At 43.2% G+C, this 19716-nt stretch overlaps 3 protein-coding genes across 5 annotated transcripts in view; 2 read left to right on the top strand and 1 right to left on the bottom strand.

Moving 5' to 3' along the window:
• The first annotated feature begins 220 nt into the window (after nt 1–220).
• On the top strand, nt 221–5096 carry arl10 (ADP-ribosylation factor-like 10). 2 transcript variants are annotated; one of them, XM_035526834.2, is made up of 4 exons: nt 221–479; nt 1748–1922; nt 2511–2686; nt 3244–5096. In XM_035526834.2, the coding sequence occupies exons 1-4, from the start codon at nt 345–347 to the stop codon at nt 3412–3414; spliced, it is 657 nt and encodes a 218-aa protein (XP_035382727.1). In that variant the 5' UTR covers nt 221–344; the 3' UTR covers nt 3415–5096. The 2 variants fall into 2 exon arrangements, with proteins under 2 accessions (XP_035382727.1, XP_026855949.1); XM_027000148.3 differs by having other exon boundaries at nt 222–479; nt 3258–5096.
• A 44-nt stretch (nt 5097–5140) lies between these two features.
• Nucleotides 5141–6998, bottom strand: nop16 (NOP16 nucleolar protein homolog (yeast)). The gene is made up of 5 exons (XM_027000150.3): nt 6788–6998; nt 6374–6476; nt 6230–6284; nt 5621–5727; nt 5141–5506 (listed from the first exon to the last, which is right to left on the bottom strand). Exons 1-5 carry the CDS (start codon nt 6886–6888, stop codon nt 5360–5362), a joined length of 513 nt encoding a protein of 170 aa, XP_026855951.1. The 5' UTR covers nt 6889–6998; the 3' UTR covers nt 5141–5359.
• Nucleotides 6999–7758: 760 nt separating this feature from the next.
• grk6 (G protein-coupled receptor kinase 6) overlaps nt 7759–19716 on the top strand; it is a 24215-nt gene continuing 12257 nt past the window's right edge. Inside the window, exons 1-5 of one of the 2 annotated variants that reach the window (XM_027000083.3) lie at nt 7759–7916; nt 12169–12264; nt 17938–18050; nt 19292–19369; nt 19517–19617. In XM_027000083.3, the coding sequence (XP_026855884.2) occupies nt 7865–7916; nt 12169–12264; nt 17938–18050; nt 19292–19369; nt 19517–19617 (440 nt within the window). In that variant the 5' untranslated portion in view covers nt 7759–7864. The other variant, XM_081719101.1, reaches the window with a different exon arrangement.

The following is a 19716-nucleotide window of genomic DNA, read 5'->3' on the forward strand; positions in this document are numbered from 1 at the left end:
CATTTAAAGCGTGGGTGGTTTATCAGTTGCTTTATTCTTACAGCTTTCTATCCAAAAGACAACCTTCTCTTCTCTTCTCTTCTCTTCTCTTCTCTTCTCTTCTCTTCTCTTCTCTTCTCTTCTCTTCTCTTCTCAGGACCAGCGTTCCTCAACGTATTCAATTCCAGTCATAGCTGGGGAAGGCACGCCCCTCTCTGGTGACAACGAACCTTCACAAATAAGCAGGTGCTTTTCAACACAAACAAGGGACGGTCACGTGCACTGGCGACCAAGCGCCAGCGCGTGCCTCGGTCTATGTCGGTGGCAGTCTTCGCGCGCCGCCGCCGAGGTGCAGGAGTTGCTACATGGTTTCGCTTCGCCACATATCCGTCGCCTTCACCGCCGCGGTGACTGCCGTCGGAGCCGCTTTGTTCGTGGCCTTGAATTTGATCTACAAGAGGCGAGTATGGCCACCGGAAGACTATTACGTGTTCAAAGAGGTTGGTGTCGATTTCTTGTGAAGAATCTGCCGTGCCTTTAAATGTTCTCGTATAATAAAGGGTGTAGGTTAACGGAGTAAACAGCAGAGAGACAGAGAAGTCGTAGTTTCAAACTGATGAATTATTTTTAGTTTACGTGTAGCCTAAATGAGCGCGAGAGCAGGGCTATTCACCGGCTGACTGAAGCGTTAGTTGTAGATAGAGAAGCGGCACGGAAGCACGCAGAATCGAAGGAAAACAAATCAACAGAATAGAAGTGCACACAAAGTGACTGCATATATTTAACCAAATGGAAAGGAAACAGTTTTGCAGACTGTAAATTATTCCTCAATAGTTACACAACTTTTATCAAAAAGTTTATTTAAGTAATAGATGGCTATTGAAAGGCCATTTAAACTGACATTTTACATTTTGTGTGCAGATGAATCCCCAGCATGTGTAAATATAAAAGCAATGCTCAGATTTAAACACTTTGTATAAACATATAGGAGTCTGATGTTTTACAAATGTCTTCTTATACAAATATTCTAATACACTGTTTTTCAACTCAGTCCTCATGACCCAACAGATGGTCTACATTTTTGCTTTAACCCAGTTCTCGACCTGTACCAGGTTGAGTAGGTACATGCAGGCTCGTTGGGGGCTAAGTTGGAACAAATATCTGAACTGGTAGTCGCAAGGACTGGGTTGAGAAGAATTGTTTTAGCAGATATATTGTTATACACTTCAAATGACCTGTAATATTAATGTTAAATGTAAATATACTTATTTACCTTGGTGCTAGATGGGGAAATGCTTTTGTACAGTCACAAAATAAATATTTTACTTTAGACTGTCATGAAATAAAAATATTTGTTTTTCAAATATCAGAATACTCTAATATTACTCAGTTAAATTCTGAGAATGACTGTCAACTCATGGTATTTGGAAACATGCAGAATTAATCTCTTTGTACCTCTCTTCCTGTTATCCTAATATTTCTGAATTACTGGTCTCATGGCATTGTGGAGTGCTTCAGAACTTTCAGGAGAGAATGCTGGCCATTCAGCCATCCAGATGCTTGATTGGCTGGTGTGGTGCTTAGTGATGGGGAGACCAAGCTTATACTTTTCAGGGGATCCCTGTAACTGAGGTGGGGAGGAGATACAATTCATTAAAGAAAACTTACACACGAGTACACAGGGTTTCCAAAGAAACAGGATGTTGCAGACAGATGTATATTAATATACATTTGTCCAATTGTATCCTGTCTACTGAATGTGTGCTAGGAGGAGGAAGAGCGCAGGGAGAGGCAGGTACTCGTCCTTGGTTTGGACGGGGCTGGGAAGAGCAGTGTTCTGCAAGGGCTGAGTGGAGGGGCAGGCAAGAGACACTGCAGACCCACACGGGGTTTCAACTTCATTCGTCTCCACACACCGGCCTGCCAACTGGACTTCTTAGAAAGTATGAATCAGGACATGCATATCTGTGGGGTATTTCGGTATCACTGATTTTGGTATTACTCTAACAAAAAAATGCTATACCTCAGTAATGCTATACCTTTTTGATATTTCGGTTAAAATCTGCAAAATTTGTAGAAAAATCTTTCTTTATGGTAACCAGCCAAATGTCCTAATTTTTCCTCGTCACTAGGACATTTGGTCCCAACAAAGAGCTAAAGCACCACAGATGCTGTGTTGAATAAATTATATTCCCATTCAGTCACATTAATTTTCAGTATAGTGCACAAACCTTCTGTTTTTATTTGTAATGAGTAAAGACCCTTGGCTGTACATTGAATACAGACTATTCTTGTTCCCTTGTTATTTTGCTGATTTCAAATTGTTTGCTTATCAACTAAAATATGAAGGGCTGGTTTGTCAGGCCCAGTTCAACATGAGTTCTAACTAAAATAGCTGGTGGGGAAAAAAAATCACTGTACTGCGTAGCACATTCTAGTCTTAAGCTAAGGTTAGCCTACCTCCAGTAAAAAAAAAAAGTCCAGCACATAAATAAGGGGGTGAAATTGGCCTGTCGTGCATGTGTTGTCAGTTGGAGGCGGTGAGGAGTTGCGCGCGTACTGGCCAGAGTTCCTGAGGAAGACCCACATATTGGTGTATGTGGTGGACTCTTCAGACCGAAGCCGCCTACCACAGGCTAAGGACGAGCTCCACCGTTTGCTAAGGGTTGACACCCAACTGCCCGTGGTAGTCCTGGGAAACAAACAGGTGAGTAAGGCATGCCATGTCCTTTCATACATCTTTACCAGCACTTACAACTAATTGTATCAGGAAGTATAAAGAGAGGAAGTGTACACTCACCAGACATGTTACTAGAAATGCAACTTTAACAGAAACCTCTTGAAGGTGTTAGGAGGTGTTAGTTAGGAGCTTATAGCTTGCATGCTGCTATGCAGTTTGGGTTAGCCATTCTCTGACACACACGTGCCCAACTCTAGCACTAGCTGGCCTGCCTCCAGTACAGCTTGACCATCTTCCTGACCAAACACATTTACTAAATCTGGTAATTAACTGATAAGTAGACTAGGGTCTGTTGGAACAGGGAAATTACTAAATTGCACCAGACTCTAGCTCTCCAGGACTGGAGATTGGCAGCTGTCTAGTATGCATGTCAACAAAACAGCCCGGCAAGTGTAGGTACAAGTTATTTCTAGTAACAGGGGTGGTTGGCGTACATTAGAACCAGTGTATTACTCTAAAGTAATCCCTCAAACTAATCCAAGTCTGCTTGCGGCACCTTGGCTGCTCATTCCCCTTGGACGGAGCCGCTCCTTTTCAGGACAAGCCGAATGCGGCCAACGTGCATGAACTGCGTGACGCGCTCTCCCTGGGCTCACTGGCAGAGCAGAGGAGGCTCCACCTCCTCATGCTCCAGCTGGGCTCGACAGGGACCATCAGTTCCCACAGCATCCAGAACCTGCAAGATGTGCTGTTAAAGCTGCTGTGAGGTCAGAATACAAGCAAGATCATGTAAGGATTTGGAAAAGGATCTTTATCTAAGAGGAATTATGATGAAGCTAAGACTCTGCAAGAGTGAACTCAGTAAGAGAAAAGCACAATACTACTGAAAGGCTTGTTGGTGTACCGAGCTTCGTTGCTCAGCAACATTTCAAGGTTGATAAAGGTAGCAAACGCAGCACCACTTACTATATATAGTGGCTTATCATAAACTGTTAATAATTAATGCAGCTGAATAGCGCTGCCATTTTCCATTTTCACTTGGGTTCTTGAGTTTCTCCAAGTTTCGTTACCTGTGATAAGGTATATAAGATATATACTTTAGTGGCCAAAATGAGTGTTGTGAGTTTTTAGAATGGCCTATTGATTGCATCACCCAATCACGTTTGCATGTTTTGTACATATTATTGCAGTTCTGTCTTTGAATGTTTAAATATGTCTCAAGCATGCTTTAGCCATTAAGCCATAGTCAACAGTTGATCAAATAACTTTCAAAAACCTACGTGCTGTAGGTTTCAACTATGGGGTGTTTAGCACAATTGTACTGTTATTTATTGTTACACAATAATTATTTCATGTGGACAGACCATCTAACCTATAGGAATATAGAATTGACAATTACTTTATAAACACAGCTAACCACCAATAAGCAGTTTAGCCAATTTAAGCTTATTATTAAAGCAGGACAGATGCCAGTTGAGTACATGTACCCTTTCCTAGACACCTGGGTAAGATTTTTTCATCTCTATAGTCTTAGCTGTGTAGTATTTAAACAATTATGCTGATATCAAAAAACATAAACAGTGATCAGTATCAGGTTTTCTCAGTTTGGGTTACAAGGATGCAGAAGTCAGAATATTTTGCAAATGGCAGCAACAGAAAATTATCTTTTCTCATGCCTGAAACAGCTTGCCTGGGGGCACTGAGTGGGAAGACTACTGGGATGAAATTCAGTCATGGGTGCAATACCAGAGACAAACAAGAATCAAACAAGTATTGCGCAGGCATGAATCATGACCTACTCTGCCAGTGCTTAGCAGCAAGACACATCTTTTAACTTCTGCAATTTAAACTACACTGAAGCACTTATTTTAAAAGGGGTCTAGCAAAAAAAAAAAAAAAAAAAAAAAAAAAACACCCTTAGTTGAAATGCTATAAGATGTATTTTGAAATATTGTTTCACAGTGAAAAATAGCAGTAACCAAACTAAGATATTTAAACTTCAAATGACTTATTAATGTTAAATGTAAATATACTCATTTGCCTTGGAGCTAGATGGGGAAATGCTTTTACCAATTACATTTGTATCAAATGATATTCTAGGGTGCCTGCTGCTTCTGAAAGGGATAAAGAACTTACAATGGAATCCTAGTTATCCAAGTTTCAAGACTATGTGGGCCTAATCCAGTTGGATCAGTCTCATCAAAACTACATAATATAGCAATGCTGTCTTAAGACCCATGACCCACTATGAATTTAGTCTACATCATTGCAGTTGAGTTCTGGTCCACCACATTGTAATATAAGCAAAGTCTGGTATAATACAAGTGTGCACATTTATGGTGAAGTATAATACAATATTCAGTAGGTCTTTGGCCACAGTATGTTTGTTGAAACACGTGTGTGGAAAAGTTATATAAATTCTGGTTGAAAACCAGTACACTTTTGTATTTTTTTACCCATTGCTCTTTTGGTTACACAAAAAAAAGCATGATAGTAACCTTTAATAAAAACCATGTGCTGGAGCTATGATGGTAATGACTCCAGCAAAAATTTTACATACATAAATTACATAACATGTAATACATATATACATACACACTCCCTTACTACTCCAAGAAAGCACAGGATATTACTGGCGTAAATGTACTCTCCATCCAGTACATTTTAAAAACAATATTAGTGTAAAAGTCCAAGATCTCACTAAAGCATTCCAGAAGAGCTCCCAGTTTCCAAAGAGGCAATGAAGGTTGCATACTCCTCTGGGTGACACCGCTTGTACAAATCCACTTTCCTCTTGATTTGTTTTGGTGTGTCCTGATAGTAATTCTTCTCATCCCTCGCCATGGCCTGCAATGAACCCCGTTACTCTTGAGATGTAACTTTGGTGTACTGTAGGTGAGCACTGGCCTGTATCATACCTAGCAGGTAAAGCCCAATCCATTCATAATGGCCATCTCTTACCTTATAGTCCTCGTTGTGTTCCTTAATCATGTGCTGGAGAAATTCAATCATATCATTGGAGCATGTGGTCTTGTCTATGGTTGGGAGACTGGCTTCTGCCTCCATTTCTGTCAAGTAAAGTACAACCAAGTAAAAAGCTTTCATGCAAAGACAATTTAATGATTCTTACAGTGCCAGGGTAGCATTTGATAGATGGTAGCTCTCATAGCTCAGTAGAATGTAGACACACTACTGTTTTATTAGGTAGGTGTGCAAATAAATTGTATATTCCATTTAGTGACAGGTGGTGATCAAGGTGCTTAGAGGAAGGAGCAGTAATGGCTGTCCATGTCGTGTTAGTAATCATCCTGCTCTAGTTTAGCTTTTTGCATAAATAGATTTCTAAATAGAGTTGCACCCTCTGAAGTGGTTTTGAGCATCTCAAGTCAGCTAAAGCTTGTAGATTACAGGCACATAAAACAACAGAAAGAGTAAATAAACAAGCTACTTCAAATATATAGCCAGGGTACATTTGAGTTGTTAGAGTAGATATGATTGTCTAAACAAGGCCCAGAATTAGTTATGCAAATGTTCCAATTCTCCCACATGAGTAAAGTTTGAGCATCGTACCTTTGATAACATAGGGTTTAAGTAAACCAGTTTGATCTACTGGTCCATCCTTTGCCTGTAATGTCGGATAAAAACAACATTTTAAAGCGCTAAAAAGCAATAAGTGCAATAAAGGGTTAAATTTGAAGCAAAATACATTCTTGCCTTATTGACGGGTAGTACACCTTTACTTCCAACTGCTAGTCCCATGTCTCGTAGGTTTTGCTTGGCTGTCTTCCTGTTATCCCAAGCCTTTCGGATTTGAGGACTGAGAAGGTATGAAAACAGCTAACTAGATAAATTAGTTTAAAAAGGAGGGAAAAGGGCCGGGGTGCAGGCATAACACTGCCGAGTTCAGACGATGCTTGCTGGGCATGTCCAGCTGCACTGCTCGAGTAATCGTTAGGCAGCTAGATACCCTAACTTTACCTAGCTATATATTTTCAAAACGAACCGGATATTTAAACTAAATGTCACAAAAACCAAATTATTCAAAGGCAATGAAACAGACAGATAACATAGCTAAGTAGCAACAACTAACTAATAGCTGGTCAGCGTTAAGGATGCCCCTATACTTACCATTCAATCATCGGTTTGCTCTTTCTCATCATTTTCTTTTTCAGCTTCTTTCTATCTAAGTTATAACTAAAGTTATTACGTTTGCGTGCTTTTTTACCCATTGCTGCAAACCAATAAATACACAAATAGCTATGCGAGCTAGCTACTTAGTTAATCAACAGAAATACACGTGTTGCGGTTATATGGCTGAAGAATACGGAAATGTACCGAGTGTATTCTTCTTCTTGAATTGTAATGACAAGACAGTTTATTCGAACTGCGCCCCTACCAGTGACTACGGGAAAAGGGAAACAACTGAGACAATTTATGCCAAACAAATAAGCCATTTATAATCAGTCCATAGATTCTAGAATTTTTTGGTTATATTCTGAATATATTATCTCTCTCGCTCGCTTTTTTGCACATAGTCTGAGTAAAACAACTCATAGACTCATAGTCTGAGTAAAACAACTACCTTCAACGTATATACAGAACCTCTAGATGGCGCTTTTAATCAAGAAAACGTATGAAAATCACACCAACTGTGTACTTTATTTTGCTCAGACCTAAAAATCAATACTGTCCGCGGGATTCTTTTTTACTCTGGTGTTTCTGGTCTGAAAGAAATTAATATATATATATATATATATATATATATATATATATATATATATATATATATATATATATATATATATATATATATATATATATAAAAAATATATATATATAAAATATGAGATAAATCTACACTTGTTTTGTGTTGCTGTAACAAATAAATAACGAAATATGAATCCACTGTTATTTCAATACAAGTACGAAGTAACGGTTAAAAAGAGCAGTACTGTTTAAAGACAATATGCGCTTATATATGCGCTTATACTCTGAAGATTCACGTGTAGGTGGGTTTCATTGGTAAACAAGCCGGTTGGAATCGACGTAGCTCGAAGATTCGGGGCGGAGAGTTCGAGTGCAAACGACGAAAGGAGAGAGTCGTTCAGGGTTAGAAGATTCCGCCGTGGGGGGGAGTGGGGGAGGACACACTCACTGCCAACCCGGCGACGAGGTTGGGCCTGCGGTGCCTGCAACCCAGGAAACATGGAGCTCGAGAATATCGTGGCCAACACCGTTCTCTTGAAGGCAAGAGAAGGTAAGTAATTACGGCGTATCACTAAAAGGCAGTTTTACAACTCCTCTTGAAATACAGCGCTCGTCTTCTTCAAAACGCGGGGGATTCCCCGAGGAAGCCTAGGGCAAAAGGACTCCATAAGAGAATAAATCCATATTTTACTTTTGCCGATCGTTTGATGTGTGAGAATAAATATATCGTACATATTTTGCTGTTTCTCTTGTGAAATAACATGCCGTAGTGTTCTAACCTTGAAAATGGACAAGCGGGGGAAAGATGGAACTGTCAATCAGAAAATCATACTGCAGCGAAGCAATCTCGCCACCATCCTTCAGCTGTCATATTAAAAGCATGCTTAAAAAAAGAAGGCATGCCCTGTTGCCTGTCTTGAATGTAAACTGCTAGGATGTTGCGAATATACCACATTTCCAATCATGGACGCTATTTTGCAAATCTCCGCGTCTAATTAGTACTTCGCGCTGAGAGCAGGTTAGTGGCGCGTGCGGGAGATGAGGTGGTGTTATGATCCAGGGAGAAGGTAAAAAAGGCCACCCGAGTCCACGAATACAACTGTATTACAGAAGCAGTCATTTGTAGACATTTTGGTTGTCATATTCGGCAGGTGTGTGCCTTAATTCTCTGAAATCCTGGTAAATTATAACATCTGCCAATGGTTTTGGATTTTTTTTTTTATTTTGAATACAGCCATAACGGTAGTTACTGGATTTACAGCAAACAGTAGTTCGTTTGTGCTAGCTTAGGCAGCTAGCCCACGGATAATGTAGCGAGCTAATGTATATATGTAGCTAATAACGTTGGCACCCCCCACCGCACCCCACCCCCCCGAGCTGATGATACGGCATTTGATCTATGTATTTCTGCTGGTTTACATAATCGCATTCATTGTTCCTTTGGTTGCTTAAGTTTATAAATAGTTCGATAATTTCTGTGATCGGTGTGATCTTATTTGGTCTGACAGTTTCCCACCAAAGCTTGATATTGTGTTATTGCTAGCTAGCGAACCTAGGCTAAAATTTGCAAAGCAACAGAACAAGTTAATTATCATTTCCTGCCTTTACCCGTCAGAAAAATATTTAGTGCATCCCCTCCTCCCCTTTGCTTGCATCACATCCTCTTACTTAAGCCTTTCTTTATTGCAAGAATACGTTTCAACAAACGGAAGCTATAGGCCTAACCGATGTCTAAGGCTGCTGTTACGATAGTTGAGTGCGTGCTTTTGTCAACCCCGTCGATGGTTAGAAGCACAAAGAACTAACATTACTTTACAGTCCTACTATGTCAAGGTCGGCAAGTTTTTTAAAAAGTCATAAGTTTTTGCACGTTTAATATATAAACTATCCACACAATATCTCACTACCCATTCTTACACTGTTTATATGCACTTGCCTTTGATTAAGACTTTTTTTTTAAATACAGACAAGGCTCATTTTTGTGCGCATGTCAAAAATAATTTATCCTCTTATGCCTGTACCAGGCCTACGTGTTGACAGCCAGAGGCTTTGTTCGTTTTCTGACCTGCATAAACAGGACCTTATTCCATTTGCATTATGTCCACCTCCCACAGTGATAAAAGCCCGTGTTCTGTACTGTTCTGCTACCATAAGAGCATCTTTGCTGTAAGCCATTTTTTGAATTGCAAATATTGAAGCATGGTGTTAGGTTCCGGCTGACGTACAAACGCCTAGTTGACTTTACCGAACATATGTTTGACTTTTAACTCTTCGTTATTTGTGCAGTCATCTCCTCATGCCTATACTAACGCAGATTAAGGGTGTCCTACAGCGTAGTGTCCTTTCTCACTCTGGTTTGCTGCCCCTCGCATGAGCCATGTTGCCACTACCAGTTGTGTACGTTATCAGATAAAAGGCTCGCGTTTTTCCATGCCATCTATAAGTTGTTTACAATCACACTCTGTGGGGGCTTTTCTTCAAAGGGTCTTTTTCCGGCTTTGCAGCATGACTCTTAAGTTCTTAAGAGTGTGTAGTCCCAGCGAGGGCCATCTCTCCGATGGTCCAGGCAGACACGGAACGTGTTTTGCCGAGTTTGGGTGTGAGGCGCAGCGGCGCCCCATGACCTTTCCCCACACGCACTGGTCTCACACCTGGACCAGTCATTCTTAGCGCGGAGATAACGTCCCGCAGGCGTAGCGCTATCACAGCAGCGAGCTGCTTTTTTTTTTTTTTTCCGATAAAGCTCCGGGGCGCCCCTCGGTGGGAGAACGGTAGCGGAGTGGCCCCGCGCCCAGGCCCCGTTCAACTGCTGGTTTCGGTAGGCGCATGTCCACTTCCTCCCACAGCCCGGAAGCGTGCGTCACATGTATCATGTGAGTGGCCACCTGCAGGTCTGGGGGTGGGGGCGCTTTGGGATACCCATCTGAAGTGATTTCCTTTGTAATATGTGAGCTTAATTTCCTTGAAACCATGCACACTCACATAGACAAAAACAAACAAACAAGCAAAAAAGTGGAATATAAGATAGACAACCCCTGAACAAACCAAACAAAATCAAGACTAAAAAATCAGCTACATCAGCTGTCATGATGTATAGACTGAGTAGTTAGCTACATAAACCCCAATAAACAAATACATTTTTTTCTCTCAACAGCTGTGGCCATTTTTTTCCCACTGTTTCGATCACAGTGCCTTCTGGCTAGCTTCTGCTCCTGAAGTGTACAGTTCTGTTGACTCGATCCGTCCAACCTGTAAGGCACCCTCCAGCGAAGTGCACTTGGGCTGATAAAGTTCTGGACCAGCCATAAAGCTGGCAACAGGGGTTCCTCCAATGAAAAAGGGGAAAGGGCGAGGTCAATTCAATGAGGGTGTGTTCAAAACGCTAACGAAATGTAGTGCTGGTCTTGCGTTACGTGTGACGTTCAGGCCTGAATTCAATTGGGGAACTAAAGGTTGGTGGAGCTGATGCTACATCAGCTTATTAAGAAGGAAACACTTTTCCATGTTTTGCTGTTTTGGACATTCTCTACAGATTTGCACTGCAATCATATTTTTGGTAGCTAGGGTGCTTAACCAGAAAAGATAAGTTCTCTCTTCTCAGTATTGGATACCTCAGTTTCATAAGTGGTTTTTATCTGGAGCTCTCTCATGCTATCATACTAAACTAAAGATGGAGGCTCTGTTTTCTGGCTGGTTACCAGGGGCAATGTTTATTTTGAAATTCAATACCTGTTTTTGAGTGGTACGCAGTGTTGGCATTCCTACACTTAAGCCTGACCAGCCAGAAGGAAAGCACTGGTGACATTAAGAGCCAGCCACATTAAGAGCTGCCCTTAGTTATTTTAACAAGACTGTAGTTCTCATGTAAATATGAACACCAGGTTTACCAAGGAGTTTACTGCATGGTAAACTCATTTGCATGTGCAGTTTCGGTCATGGTGAACATGTCGTTGGTCAGCCGGTCTGTTTTCCAATGTGCATATACTAAATGCTTCGGTAAACCGTGTCCTTAGCGCTGCACTGTTTAGATGTTTATAAATATTCATACATTTATAAATGTACCTATACAACAGCGAGCAGTGATAATGAACATGCATTACCTCTGCTATGGTCATGTTGCCACAAGTAATCAAACCATTTCTATATAACAGGCAATGTTTGAATCATTTGCTAGTGTTGGAGTAAGAGTTAGCTTGCAGTATCTAACAACACATAAATTTTTGTCCTATATTTAAGTCGCTGTGCTCTCCACAGACAGCACCATGACATAAAAAGAGAAAAAGCTCACAGTAAAACTGAATCAGGCGGAGAATATGATTTAATCACAGATTTTGTCAGTGGCCACATTGCTGAAGGCTTCAGTGTGTTCATCGAACAAACACGTGGGAGGTCACGGTCTAGATCTGACCTTTAGACCTCATGAGTGCCAAAACCCTGCCTGTCTTCCAACATTATAGGAATTTTGCAGAGCAGCTAGCCAAGCAACTCCATGGCAGTCAATGATGGACAGCAGTGCTACAGTATATCCTATCTGCCAGTGGCAATAGACAGTCCAGTAACAGATACTTGCATAGAAATCACAGCCCGCTGGCTCGGGGAACATTCTAACCTAGTCCGTGCAGTCTTTTAAAGCAATTCGATTGGTCATGCTGTAGAGAAGCACAAATTCGCCATATCTTATTCTCACCTCTGAAGCTCACCAGTAATTTCTTTGAAATGTAATTTCTATTTCTAATCTAATAGCCTTTTACAGTCTGTGTGGTTCCTGTGTCTTATTCCATCTTTGCTCTGTTCCCATGCAGGAGGGGGAGGCAACCGAAAAGGCAAGAGCAAGAAGTGGAAACAGATGCTTCAGTTTCCTCACATAAGCCTGTGTGAGGAACTCCGCCAATCCATAGGTAGACTACATGGCTTTATTTTTAAAAATTGTTTGTTTATTATTTGTTTTTGTTTTTTTATTACTTTGTTTCTTGTTTGGTTTTATTGGTTTGTATTTTTACCTCCTTTTATTCAGAACATTCACAGGAATTGTCATGAATGCTACTATCTTGCAGTGATCTCTCCCACGACCGTGAAGTTTCAGTAATGTATGTAAAAGTTAACCTGGAGTTCTAAAATACTTCATGCACCTTCTGGAAATCTTAGAGGTGAAAGATCTAATTGTAGAAAGTGAAAGAAGTTTAGCTCAGGAGAATACGTGGTCCTGACAAGTACATACAAAAACTGTTAGTCGATAACTATGACATTCTAAAAAAAGTTTCAGTGACACAGTAAAGAATAATAGTGAGTAGAGTAATAGTGATGGTGAATACTCCCAGTGCTTCAGAATGCACTACAGAAAAGCAGCAGCATTTGCAGGCTATATCATATTAAAGCTGATGGAAGTTTCATTTTAAAGGACACTTCCACTAAACTCTTTACATCCTGACAGCTATCACTAAAATAGATTTGTGAATAAGTTGTATTAACATTACGGAGTGGTTTGCAGTATTTGCTTATCCAGTTGTACGCTTTCGTGCACTTGTCATGAGACATTTGTTTTGGTAGTCAGGAGCTTGCAGTGGAATTAAATAAAAATATCTCACATATTTTATACACACACACACACACACACACACACACACACACACACAGAGACACACACACACACCACTTCTCCGTGGTTGGTTACGCAACCTTGCCGTTGCATCCTCTGACCTCAGGAAGACACACTAGCATGAGGGATGCATGTTTCATAAACTATAGGACTTTGTTCTGCTAAATTACCACCACAGGAAAGAACCACACAACAGTTAAATTTGCTTATAACTGCAGAAAGGGGCCGAGAAGATGTCCATTTAAACGGCTCTCAGTCTGAAGCTCTGCCGCTAAAGCCATCAGACAGTATCTGCTTTTGCCCTTTATTTGGCTCCAAAAACAGCAGGCCTGGAAGGCCTAGCACCGCTGCCATAACGGTCATTGGGGGTGGGTGGTGGAGGTGGTAGTGGGTCGTCAGCCCGTAAGCCCAGCAGAGATTCAGCACAGCAGGCAGCCAGAATCCCCCACAGTCGAGCACAGAGGAAGCTGTGGCCAAGCCAAGAAGAGGAAGTCGCCAGGCGAGCGTGCGTGCACCAGCTCTGTTTTGTCGTCGCGTATTTAATGTATGGAAATGAAAGTGAATCACTTTCGTGCAGTAGTGTCAGTGGAGCTGCTAGTCCTCAGAATGCCCGTGAAAGAATGGCGTAGGACCGACACGTCACGCGTGTTTGAATGAGCAGCGTTTGTCTGCAGCGGGGTTTGGGTTATTTTTCGTTTGCTGAATCAGTTTCCTATAGAAATAATGCAAATGGATTTTTCACATCAGAATTCTTTATGCATCTGTTGGATATGGTTGAGGATTATCTCCCCTGCTCACACTGTCCAACCACATACAGAAAGTTCCCAGGTCAACAAGCTTTCGAACATGGTGGTCCCATGCTCAGGCACCAGCTCATGCTGGTAACGCTTAATAATACAGCATGATGTGTTCTAAGGTGCCGATAGCCGTGTTCTAATCTAGAATGTGACCTCAGCGGAGGTCAAGAGCGCCTGATAAAGCGAGATCTCCGGACGGTGCTGAGTTGTCCAAGGACACGTGTGGTGGAGGCCTGGCAGGTTTCACAGCAGCGCGTGACTTCCGGCCTGTTGCTGAGCTAGTCGTGACCAGCAGCAGTGGGACGTGTCCACAGCTCAGAATACACACCCTTGAATCAGATGTGCTCGTACAGAGCCCATATGTAAAATGGCATACACAGTGCAAGTCCTGTAGAAATGGTGTTTGGCAGCTTTGGAACAATACAAGGCGAGAATACTACTGTGGACTAAAGCACGACTCCGGGACCCTATTATAAAGGCAGAGAGAGAGTAAGTGGGCGCAAAAAAGCACCAATTAAATTCAAATTGAATCATATGATTTCCTCTCAGCCGTTATTTGACCCCGTGTCTATGTGATCACTGGATAGGGCTGTGTATGTCTATGTAGATGTGTATCTGTGTGCCATGAGGTGTCCAGATCTTAGCTCTGTGCAAATGTTTTTTACTATAAAAAGAGAGAGTGGGTTTTTCATTTTATTTTATCTTTTTATTGTTAGCCTGCGATGGCCCATAACTCAGATGCAATTGTTGGGACATAACACAGCGTGGATGGAAAGTGCATCGGTGCAGGAGGAATCGGTCAGGGTGGGTGTTTGGGTGAGAGAACCGGCTCCTCTGTGTCATGAGGCCACAGCCATGGAGCTCTTTGTTCCTCAAGAAGTGCGAGCCACTTTTTCACAAGCAGGAAGCAGAATCCTCATGCGCGTTAACATCTCCGGATTTGCCCGTGCGCTCCGAGACCAGCGCCGTGACCCACACCGCTGCTGCTGACATCCCACTGGCTGGTTGGTCAGACAGCATTGTGTTGCATCTAGGAGTGGTGGATGGGCATCACACAGAGGGGTGGGCCATTCTCCGAGCTCTGCTTAGATCACCCACTGCATCCCCGAGTGGATGAGGCTGTGTCCCGACGCCACGCTTTACCATGTCCCGCAGGGCTCTTTCCGCGGCGCCTGGGAAGCACTTCCTCTGAAAGAGCAAAAGCCAAAAATGTTTCTGAGGGAAAAGGAGAAATTACAGCACTTAAGTCCAAACAATATAAACATTGAGAAGATGAAATAAATTGGGCAGATGAGCTGATTAGATGAAAGCTTCAGGCTGGACTGTTAACCCTCACTTGCCTTGGGTGTCATCCTCATGTCTTCAAGTTCATCTTAAATCTTTTGCCATAACAGCCCCATTCATTACCCCCCTCCCCGGTCTGTACAGACCATATGATTTTCTGCACAATCACCACATTGTATCTTCCAGGTAGGATCGCTGGATTCCTCTTTTGGCCATGCCATTGAATCAGATTGTTCCTATTGGACGAGGGCGTTCCTGATTAATGTGACCATAGCGCGACTGTCAGGCAAACAGCCCACTTGCACCATGCCCCAAAGGCAGCAGACCTACAGTGTGATGCCTTGTGCCACTGCAAGGGTCAAAAACATGCTATAAATGCACCTCCATAAACTAGCTTTAGTAGCACCACGAATCACTTGTCTGTTTCATCCCTTTTTTTTCTGGCTAAAGGCTCCTTTATTTACTAAAGCTATGAATAGAGGCCTGATGGTGTACATGGTTTTAGAGTATGCAGGGTTCTCTGTGGACTTTTAACGTGACTTTTAATCTCAAGCCTTGTCTGGGAAATATGTTAGTGTTTAGGAGTTTTGCCTTGTAGTTCCTGATGAAACGCTGGAAAATTCCTGATAATTTTATGGCGTGAGGAGGTACTAGGTGGAAGTCAGCAAATGTTCCTTTCACATTTTTATCCTTTAACTATTAGCAGCTGTGTTTCCTCTCTCTGCATTCTTCTTTGTGCCATGATGTTTTTGTAAATGAAGATTAACCTGTTGTAACCTGCATTGTTCGCAGGGAATCCCCTCTGACAGTGTAATTTAGTACAAGTTGCTTCATGTTGCAGTCTGTGTTGCTGTATTATACAACAGAGGAAGTTGGGCCACTTTTGTCTAAAAGAATAGAGCAGCCATCTTAGCTCCTGACTCAGGAAGCACTCGGCTTCCGTGTTTAATGACGAGGAGCGATGGGGGAGGGGAAAAACGCCTTCTATAACATACACCCTCCCACACCTACACCCCTGGTTTGTAGAGTGTCTTTCTACAAACCAGCACTTCTCTGTCGCTAGGCCGAATATTGGTTAATTGGTGCCCAGGTTTGAGCTAGTCGCGGGCAAGCATGCCCAAAGCCCGTCACCCTGCCTGGCGAGCGGTGCTGAGGCCCAGAGCTCGAACGGTGCTGTCCCAGTGGCCCTCTGTCAATGCGGCTTTGTGTGCAGCCCACCATAAATGTTAATAAGCCTCCAGCACAGCGCGCTGACCCTGACCCAAGCCATACCTTTGATTTCATCTGCGAATGAACACCACAAGCGGGCCAATGGGCGGCCAGGGGTGAAGCCAACTCCTCTCAAAGCCAGTGAACCCACACTGGTGTCCCACGTGGCTCTTTGATATGAGCATAATAGCAGGACAGGAATGTTGCAGAATTTGTCAGGTTAACCCGATCTGGGGCTGTGTTGTGGGTTTTTTTGTTTTGTTTGTTTTTTTGTTTTCTGAACAGAGGTCTGTTTGGGGGCCTGATTCTCCCCTCTTTCTCCTCCTTGTCTGTCATTTTCTCTCCTCTGTCTCGGCCTCGTCTGCTCAGTCCTTCGCACTGTAGCTTTTGCTTTCATAGTCTGGGGCCTATTTGTCAATGTCCGGGCCACGCAGTGCCATGAAGAACTGTGTGACGCAGAGAGAGACCCCTCATTCGCAGGGGCTCCCATCCTACACTCAATGCAGCCTCTGTCCCTCCAAGAAGAGTGCTGTGTTGGGGCGAACAGTTGCTTCTACAAACTGGTCAGCATGGAGTCAAGCCATGTCCTCTGTTTCAGTGTTCTGAAGAGACCACCCTGGGAGAGATAGAGCAGGAGGCCTCATACTTGCCATTAATTATTAAAAGCCTATTCATACAATACACTGAAAGATGTTTTTCCTTTGGCAAATCTGGCACAAATGATCAAAGCCCAGTGCCCTATAGTTAATAATGTGATTATATACATTATAGTGATATAACCGTTGGGTTTTTTTAAAGCCTTGCCTGACCCTGCACTATTTTGTTTATTTATCTCTTGATTAGGAAACAGCTGCATTATCGAAGACCTGCTTGAGCGAAGAGAAAACACAACACAGAATGCCCTGAACCGAAAACGAAGCAGAGTGCTGTTGATTTAAAGACTTTTTTTTTAAATTGTAGTTATCCTAAAAAGAAGCATCGGCCATTATCCACATCCTTTTCCGTGCGTGATCTGTTGGCCTGCTCGCTGTCTCCAGTGATGCGCCACCGTGCAGTGTACCTAACTGAGCAGGAAGCACACTCGAGCTTTCTGATTGTGTTTACGCGGTTTCGGTTGACACCGATCTCCCAAGAGCAAGCTGCTTGAACACATACTCGCGCACAGAGCCCAGCCCCTGGACCCCGTTAGCGTGCGAATCGCCGCATCTGCACTGGCGCCACAGCGGTGCTGCTTTTAAACGGCGGCTTCCGAGAAATTAGCATGACCAGCGTGACTAGCCGCCATTCTGATGCACTCATATTGGATGGGACGTATCCGTTTTGTCTCTGGGAAATCCATGCAGTTGCTTGGGCCATGGATATGACGTAAATAAGTGGTTTGCCAACATGGTGAGTGTGCCTTTAATGCTCAGAGATGGCCTGTGGTAGGATGTTGATGCTGCTGCTCGTATCTGATTCTTTGTAGCCGAATAATGGTCGCATCCCTGAGGTTTCTTTAACTGCGAGGAAGAGAGGAGAGTGCTATTGATTTTTATTGTATTTATCGACTGACTCCAATGATATTTACTCATTTGCTTTGTGTGTGTGTGTGTGTGTGTGTGTGTGTGGATATGTGTATTGCTGCGCCTTGTGCTCCCCTTTTAAAGTGCTTAGTCACTGAGCCCTGTCTTGTGCCATTTTCACAGAGAAAGACTACAGCAGCCTTTGTGAGAGGCAGCCAATCGGACGCATGCTCTTCCGGCAGTTCTGCGATACCAGACCTGAGCTGAGACGCTGCGTCAAATTTTTGGATGCCGTGGTAAGAGGACGACTGTGTGCTGTTCCTCACTTTTGATGGTTGAACAAGGAAGTTGCTTGTTTGCTATGTCTGTTTTATCAGCTAGAGAGAAAAACAAAGAAAGCTCGGGGTCCACTGGCTTCATGATGCCATCTTTATTTGGGATGTTGCGTTTCGGTTTTCATAGAATATGAACTTAGCCGTAGCATGGTAGATTACCAAAAAAAAAAAAAGTAGTAACCCTCCCTTTTCCTCTATCCAACATCATACATTGGGAGTAGGATAACATCAATAATCTTGACTCGTACCAGCCACAGAGCTTGCAGTGTGTGAGAGCTCCTCACGCCAGCTCCTCAGCTTCCTGCTCCTCCCTCCTCCCTGCACTGGGCTAACCTGAGCGGCACTTCCTGGAGGGAGGCTGAGGGCACATCTGTGGTAGCCTCTTGCTCCAGCCTCAGTACTGGAGAACCCTGTGGGAACCTTGCAGCCTACTGCCAGCTTGCATCTGGGCTCCCCGCTCGTGTCCTGTGGCACGGCTGAGCAGCGTGGTGCCAGCTGGCCGTGCACACCGGTACGTTTGCAGACACCGAAAGCTGTAAGGCTGTAAGTGCGCAGCTTTACTGCGGCTGGAGCATTTTACTGGAGGGCATTATGCCGTTAGCTTGGATACAGCTGGCGGACCGACTCTGGATCACAGTGTTCAAGGTGAGGCTCTCAAGGATGAGGTCCTCAGGTTATTTAGTGTCTAAAAGCTGATTTACATTCCCACTGGCTGTGAGATCCGTTACCGGTACAGGCCCCCCCCTTAGGGATCCTTGTAAATATCGCCTTTCACTTCCTCCGGTGCGCAAAACCACACAGCCACCGGCTCTTGTTGATGAATGGGCTGCAAACAATGAACAGTGTGGAGGTGGCCCATGTGTTTGGACCCATGCGTGTGAGAGAAGTGAACACGGGAGGGGCTGACCCGCAGGGCCAGGGAAGCCATGCGCAGGAAACGCAGCGGGGTCATGCTCCTTTGCCAAGCTGCAACATTGTGCCAGCTCTTGTTTCAGAGCATAAAATAGTCCTTGATCACCTGTTTCTTAATGAAAAGTGTCCTGTTCTGTGGTATTGGGAAATTACATCTGCCATATTAGAACACAAACAATATTGTAGGAATTTTTTAAATTTGGATGTCATCTTTTTGTGTTTGTGTGTGTGTGTGTGTGTGTGTGTGTGTGTGTGTGTGTGTGTGTGTGGGTTGGGGGCAACTATTGTAGGCTGAGTATGAAGTAACCCCAGATGAGAAGAGGAAGGAGTGTGGACAGGAACTCCTTGACAAGTATTTAAATCCTGAGGTACTGAGCCTCACAATCAGGGCTCAGATAAATATTAGTCTATTTATAAAATTCTGCATATAAAGACACTGAACTTGGTAGAAAATCTATAGCTGTTTGTGTGTACGTGTGTACGCGTGTGCACGTTTGTGTATCCACATGTGACAGTCTGAGGACCACGTCCCTGAGGTGACCGAGGAGATGGTGTCTAAATGTGCAGCACGCTTGAAAGAGGAGGCCTGTAAAGAACTTTTCATGGAGTGTACCAGGTGGGTTCCAGTTCCAGACTGGGTGGGGAGGGTTACAGTAAAACCCAGCTTACAATTGTTAGCTGGGAGCACATCCATACACATTTTTAACATTGTCAT

Source organism: Electrophorus electricus, chromosome 8, assembly GCF_041902795.1.
Source record: "Electrophorus electricus isolate QZ-2024a chromosome 8, ASM4190279v1, whole genome shotgun sequence".
NCBI classification, from domain to species: domain Eukaryota; kingdom Metazoa; phylum Chordata; class Actinopteri; order Gymnotiformes; family Gymnotidae; genus Electrophorus; species Electrophorus electricus.